The 7,496-nt window shown below is 35.6% G+C and overlaps 1 protein-coding gene across 1 annotated transcript in view; it reads left to right on the top strand.

Annotated features, from left to right (window-relative positions):
* The first annotated feature begins 422 nt into the window (after positions 1-422).
* LOC145988871 (putative ATP-dependent DNA helicase HFM1) overlaps positions 423-7,496 on the top strand; it is a 357,472-nt gene continuing 350,398 nt past the window's right edge. Inside the window, exons 1-2 of the mRNA XM_083124130.1 lie at positions 423-485; positions 5,065-5,117. Coding sequence (XP_082980256.1) covers positions 5,083-5,117 — 35 coding nt within the window. The 5' untranslated portion in view covers positions 423-485; positions 5,065-5,082. The remainder of the gene's footprint in view (positions 486-5,064; positions 5,118-7,496) is intronic.

The following is a 7,496-nucleotide window of genomic DNA, read 5'->3' as shown; positions in this document are numbered from 1 at the left end:
CTAGTAGGGTTTATTGCTCTTAGTACATTTGCTGTGTATATATATACTAAGGGAACCAAACCTAACAAACCTAATGTAACAACATAAGCAAATTTCATATGACGTCAGAACACGAAATTGGTCTACCGTAGTGCAATAAAGGAAAACCACAGAGAAAGCAGACGATTCACGGTGAAGTGTTTAATTTCTTGCAAGTTGTATATTCAATTTATACAGCATAATAGTCACTTACCAAAAGAACATGCAGAAAATCGGTAGAAATTTCTTCAAAATTAAACTTTTCTGACTGTACTTTAATGTTGTGTATTGTTTAAGGCTATTATTTACACAAAAATAATTACGGATTCGAATATTTTTCTATTTTTTCGTAATGTATAAAAATCAACATTATTTGGTTCGAAATTGGATTTCGAATGAGGATTTGTGAATTTATTTCCATATGGCTATTTTTAATTATAATAATTGAATATATTAATATACTTCCGGTTAGTTTACTGCTTGATAATAATTGATATTTAATATAACCATTGCACGATGTGGAAAATTTGTATAATAAGAGAACTAAACAAATCACTCAAAAATACAATGATTAAAAATATTACAATGAGCATTTGAAATTGTTCATTCACTGATAAATTATCTATATCCTTAAAACTAATTTTAACAAGGACCAGTCTTCATTGTTGTCTAAACTTTAATTGCAAAATTGTCACAAAAGCAGGCAAGAAATATTTGGTCATTCATGAAAAGAAATACACATACAAGCCAAAACTCAAGGAAACAACCCCTCCCCTATTAATATTAATTTCAAGCGCTCGCCACGTAGATATATGATACAGGGCTGCCCAGAAAATTTCTTAATCCATTGAAGCCAATCATATCTTTCCCCATTAATATCAGTGCATGATAGAGGTACAGAGGTAACAATACACAAATTAAAGTTAATATTAATCTACACCTTTTTACAAAATATCCTGAGGACTATTACTTCTCACACATGAAACTTCCTCCATGAATTAAATATTTTTACAAATTGATAGAAATGTGATGCCAGTTAAAGAGAATGAAATCGTCTAATCTTTTACTATATTTCTAACACATTAATTGATTCATTCTCTTTAACTGGTATCACTTTGTAAAAATAAGCAAGAAAACTTTGAACTTGAACAATGGATATAACAGTGCTCGAAGTCAGGGGGATGGGATTCCCTGGTCTGCAAAATTTTCACAAAGTCACCATATTATACCATAGGAGCATCCCTCCGGCTAATTCCAAGGCTTGACCAAACATCCCCCCAGATAACATTTTCCACTTCTGGATGTAAAGCAGTAGATCTCATGTCCAAAAATTCATTTACTTTGTAAAATACATTTTCTTAGAGAAATGCCTTTTTTGTGATCAGTGAATATTTTTTCTTCATTTTCTTAAATGCCTAAAAAGTGTCAATTTACTTTACATACAGCTTTTCAAGAATTAATTCAATGTAACTACCATTAAATTAACATTAACTTACTTTAAAATCAGTATAATTTTGAGGCTGAGTCAGGGATTGAATCTGGCTTTACTAGCCTGAGCTACCGAATCACATTAGCTTCACCTAGATCTCTGTGTATGATGCAACCATTCCAGAAATTCTGCAAAATCAAATAACCTCTAGCCATGGATCAACTGAAATGATTCTTGAAACCTTGCTAGCAGTGAATGATGAAGAGATTCTCTCAGGGGTGGTGAGACATTTTGGGCTGTGTTAGGGTGTGTTAGAGTTGCATGGATTAAATCATTGCATCCAATCTAAGTAACCAGAATCGTTGGGCCAATTAGAGTTTTTATGTGAGAAAGGTTGGGTTTATTCATTCGCAAATTGAAGTTGGTCCATCATTGCACCAAGAAATGTTGCCAACATTTGCCCAACCTGGAAAAGTGGGTGAAAATCAGTTTTAAAAACTGTGTTCTTCAGTTAAGACCACATTCAAGAGTATGCTGTAAAATAAATGACATGTGACAGTGTTTCTTTCAAAACACTTTCAAAGTCACTCACCAGTCCTTTGTCAGCAGCCATGTATGAAAGATATTTCTGTGTTGGGAATTGCTTATAGCTTGTCTATTTAGCTGTAGCAGAACAGATTCTTACTGATATTCTTGTGAATGTGGTTTATTATCTGCAATCAATTTTTATTATTATTATTATTATTATATATATATAGCAAGGGAAACAGTGTTGAAGATTATGGTGGCATACATAAATTGTGGCAAGAAGAGAGATAGTGGACGAAAGCCAACCCTAGGTGCAGGTGCGGTTGGCCCTATAGCGCACAGGATCAGTGAACCTCCAGTAATATACGATAATCACCTCGAGAATGAACATTAAACAATGTATTTTCATTTCACATTATTTCGCTAAAATTTCTACACAGTAAGTCATGTATTTGTGTCCGTAATAAGGCGAACTCTCTTGCTGAGAAGAAGAAACCGCGAATCGGCCGCCCTGATACAGACCCTTAGTTGAACCCCCACAGGACAGCTCGTGCCATTGTGAAAGCTTCTTGCGGGAGCAGAAGCTCGAGGAGGAAATAGTGCAAAATACATGGAACAGGATACTGGCGAACCTATGTCTCCAACCAATGGTCATGCGCAGTTCGTTCTCTCGCAGAAGGTGCGGAACAAGGCTCCGTTCTCGCTGCTTCCTCCCTTCCAGTGTTGCTGTGTGGGATTTAAGTTTGAACCTCACACATTACATATTCAATCTTCTCTTTATATCATTTTTGCACCGAACTTCTTGGAATAAATGCAAGATTGTGGCAGAGATGGATGAGTGGAAACAAATGAAAGCTGGAATTAGATGGGATGAATTAAAATAAAGGAGATACATTACCAAAATAGCTCGTGCATGCATTCAGAGGTTTTTCCTTAAAGGTGGAAACACTTTGGGTTCGCGAAAGAGAAAGAATGGCACGAAGACGTGACTCGCTGTCGCTCGATGTCAATGTCTCAAGTTTGTTAGTTTTTGAAGGGCTTGGATATTTGTTGGAAAGTATTAAATGATGCTGCGAGTGAAGCGAGGGATGGACTTTACCTAGGTTATGTCATTTGATTCAGTGTAGGCGTTGCTGTCCGCGCAGATAAGAAATGACCGATAGAAATGCACATAATTAACGTAAACAAATTCCTTGTCCACTGAAAAAAAGTGTGTGCTGGTCGACCAGCCCCAAATTTGAACAAAGCTGTCGCGTATCTAAGGTTCGATTTCTAGTATGCACATGCCAGTTGCCATTTCCCTTTAATACATGTAGGACCAGTTTTGATTAGTCGGCATGGACGTCCAGAAAGGGAAAAGGGGGCCGCCCCCAATGGAAATTGAATGTCAACCAAAAATTATATATTACACGCATATAATTTAATTTCAGTCACAGTAATTTATGGTAATTATTATAAAAGCGTTGCAGTAACTTCAGACTGAAGGAGTGTTTTTTGCCCGTCCTGAGAAAAAAATATCTTTCTTGTCCCTACTTGCGGACGTCCATGATTTTCCAACAAAACATCACTTTTTTCATAAAGGCACAATTTATTGTAGTTTCAGCCCTATATTTATTAACACACCCTACTATGAAACCTTATACTCCCAGATAAAACAATTCTGGACAAATCTTTTAAGCCCTCCCCCCATCCTTTTGTTAGGGGAAGGAAGTCTATTTGCGGAAACTGAATGTGTGTCACGTGACTTCAGTGAACCCCCAGGTAAATAATGCACGAGCCGCACCTGCCTAGGTGACAGGGTTTGCCAAGTATTAAAGAGGATTATCACAAAGAACAGTAGAACTACAGTGGCAAAAGTGACAGCAGAACTCAATGAACATCTGGCAGATTCTGTTTCTACAAAAACAGTCTGACGGAATCTTCATAAACTCAATGTTACTGTCACCAATATGGTTCAGATGAGTCATCTTCCTTGTTGTTTCTGATGACGGAACATGTGTATGTGTGGCAAATGCCTAAAGAGCCATACGTTCCAGACTGCCTGCATTCTAATGTCAGACATGAAGGTAGATTTGTGATGGTTTCGGCAGCGATCTGGTATTCTGTTGGCCCCGTCATTCCTCTGCAAGGTAAAATTATGGCCAGTAACTATGTGGACATTTTAGGCAACCAGGTGCATCCTGTGGCACAGCTGTTGTTTCCCAACAAAGATGCAATCTTTCAAGATTATAATGCGTCTGCCAGAACTGTTCAGTCTTGGTTCACAGAACATGAAAATGAACTTCAACACCTTTCCTGGCCGTTGCAATCACAGGAACTCAACATTATTGAAACACTGTGGTCAGTTTTAGAGGATCAAGTATGATGCAGATTTCCTCCACCCTAATTTCTACAGCAACTCCGTGTTGTGCTTCTGGAAGAATGGTACATTATTCCACTGGAGACTATTCAGTGCTTGTACAACTCAATTAAAGGCGTATCAATCCATAGGATTATTCTTTATTTTATTTTAACTTTCTCTGGAAGCTTCTATTGACCAAAGTTCATTCACTTGTTTACTCAAGCTGTTCACTCCTCTCAGGTATTTGAATTATGCACAGTCGAGTGTTAAGCAGACTTCCACTTCCTGATGTATTGAGGCTACGATGTTTACAACAGGTAAACAAGTAGCAAGCTGTTTCAGATATAGGAAGGTAAAAACTCACGTATCAGCGTATAGGAAGTCTCCTGAGATAGGGGTGTAGAGGAGCAGACAGACTGGCAGAGGACTCACTTTTCGATTTGATTAGAGACAGGCAAGAGCACTTTGGGAAGGAGAGAAGGAGAGCAGTCTGCCTGACTTAGGTGAACTACCTACCAAGCCTGGAGAAATCATAGTTTTATTTTACTCTTCGATACTAACTTCATCAACATTCTTGAAGATGACAGTCACGTTAACTCTTGAAAGCTTAATATATAAATTGTTGTGTCAGTGTAAGTTAATTAACATTTTCATTTTGACCATATTTTTTCTACACATAGTATTGTTGTTCCTTATATCAGTAAAATAATAGTACTGTCAAATAACGCTAATTTTTATTTACATTTAGGATTGAGATTGTGCTGTTATGTTACTACACAAGTATCCATCATTCAGTAAGCAGTAAGTATATATAAATTCCTTAGGATATTAATTGTCAAGCTAATCTTATATTGAAATGAGTTAATTGCATCAAGTCAGTTTCAGAATTAAGTTGTATTGAAATCGAAGCTAGGATAGTTTATAGTTTTGAGAGGAGAAATTGTACATAATTCAATACAAGTTTGAAACAAATGTCCAAAAAACAAAATGCATGTGGATTTAACCCATTTTTCGCCACAAATTTTTCACTTGCTTTATTTACATCAGCTTTACATTAAATAACTTTTAGAGACACTAAAAATCGAAAACCAAAGTTTTTATGTTTCCACTACAAAAATTTTGGTGTTGGATATCTGCAGATTAGCGTAAAGAGGTATAAAAATTATAAAATTTGAGAAAATTTGTTTGACTGCTACCAGAATAATTTTATTCCTCTATAACATACAACCATTGTGTTTGAGAAGTTTTTATCAACATAAAGTATTACTTATACAGTTGTGGCACACTTAATTGCAATTCTTTACATAGTTGTATACACTATGAATATTACTGTGCTCTGAAAAATATACTTTACAGGAATATTGTGTATACGTATTAGCTGGACGAAATTACTTCAACATCACATTAGATTACTGTTAGAGGCATTGATAATGCAAAGCAAATGCCATTTTGTTTCAATATACAGGCTGTCTATGAAAATTAATTTGTTGTTGTCAGTTGAGTGCTGATCATCAACAATTAGCTGTTTATTGTCGTCAGTTGACTGCTGATCATCATTCATTGTTACAGATTGAGTATGTTTTTCTCTCTTCCCCACTGTGTCAAAGGGGAAGTTGTCAGAAACGATCATGTTGTCATTGGTTTTCTTCTTTATCTGTAAACTTCTGCTGTCTCTGGAGGAAGAACGACAATGTTTACTTTCACATGGGATGAATTTGCAAACATCTGTAATGTTGGTTTGGTTTATTTCTGCCACTTTTGGGGCATCGATGAAGAGACACACATTCCCAGGCCCCCGGGTTCGAATCTGGCCTGGGCATGGATGTTTGTGAGTGTCCATTCATCAATTTCATCATATCATCACTCATCCCCATCTTTGCAAATTAGCCAAATGTGGAACAAAGGGTGAAATGAAATAAAGCAATCAATCAAACACTCATGCCCAGGCCAGGATTAGAACCCAGGACTCCTCGCATCGTATCATGCTGTGCTAATCACTTCATCATGAAGGTCGGCTAATGCTTCATCAAGTGTGATCAACTTTTCACGGTGCATAGTTGTTGTGAGTCGTACTTACTTATATCTGAAACTCAACATGAATGTGTTAAGACAGATTCCTAGCTGAAACGCAACATGAATGTGTTAGGACAGATTCCTAGATAGAAAGTTGTAAATATTTTTATAGCCTTTTTGCTGATGTTGCATATATGGTACACTAATAAATATATCATAATAACTCCAACAAATCAAACCAGAGGTGAATTCCTTGCAGCGTGGTTCCTAGCAGGATATGTGATGAACACAATCACATAAAAAACAGGGTTTCAAATATGACAGTGTTGCCAGGTAAAAAAATAAATAAAAAACATGACGTCATCGGAATAAATTACTATTATTTGTAATGTAATAATAACAGCACATGAACACTTATTGTACTGTTTTAGGTAAAATAATGAAGAATGGGACTTCTTTGATGTTAATAACACAGACTTCAGAAAAATTTACCTTTTAAATCCAATTTTAAAAATATATTTTGGAGTGTTGCAGATCTGCAACGTCAGCGAAAAATGGGTTAAATGACGAACATCTTTTTCTTTCTGTTTGTTTTCTATTTCACCTTCCATTATAGTAGTTAACTCGGAAAGGTTAAAAATATAAAGTGAATTGATAATATATTCTGCCCTAATAACTCCACCACATTGCATATAACTTATATATCAGTATAGTATATGTTAATTATAGTCATTTCTTCAGTGACTGAATTCATTGATTGATTGATATTTATTTGTCATTAGCCCATACAGTACAAATCTTAAAAAAAAAAAAAAAACATTGGATATCCACAAGTCCAGATCAGATCCATGGATATCTAATATATATGCATTGGATATCCATTAAATGTCCAACTTTGGATATCCAGAGCCTATCTTTCTGATTTTTAAAAATAATTTCCAGAACTTGTCAAATTCTTTATGCATGGAAAATGTCTACATCTTTTACGAAAATAAATCCTTATATTTATTGCATATCAAAATACTGCATACGTGCTAGCAATGAGATAGAAGTAAAATAAAACTAATTTTTATTTACTTCAATCATGGTGGTACAACCCAAGTAACTAGAGTTTCTATGTGGAAAAGGTTGTGTCTCCATTGGTTGGCAAATTGCAGTTGGTCCTGT

This window comes from Lepisma saccharinum, chromosome 6 (assembly GCF_977018435.1).
Source record: "Lepisma saccharinum chromosome 6, izLepSacc3.1, whole genome shotgun sequence".
NCBI classification, from domain to species: domain Eukaryota; kingdom Metazoa; phylum Arthropoda; class Insecta; order Zygentoma; family Lepismatidae; genus Lepisma; species Lepisma saccharinum.
The sequence above is the reverse complement of the archived record's forward strand: the minus strand, read 5'-3'. Positions and strand labels throughout refer to the sequence as shown.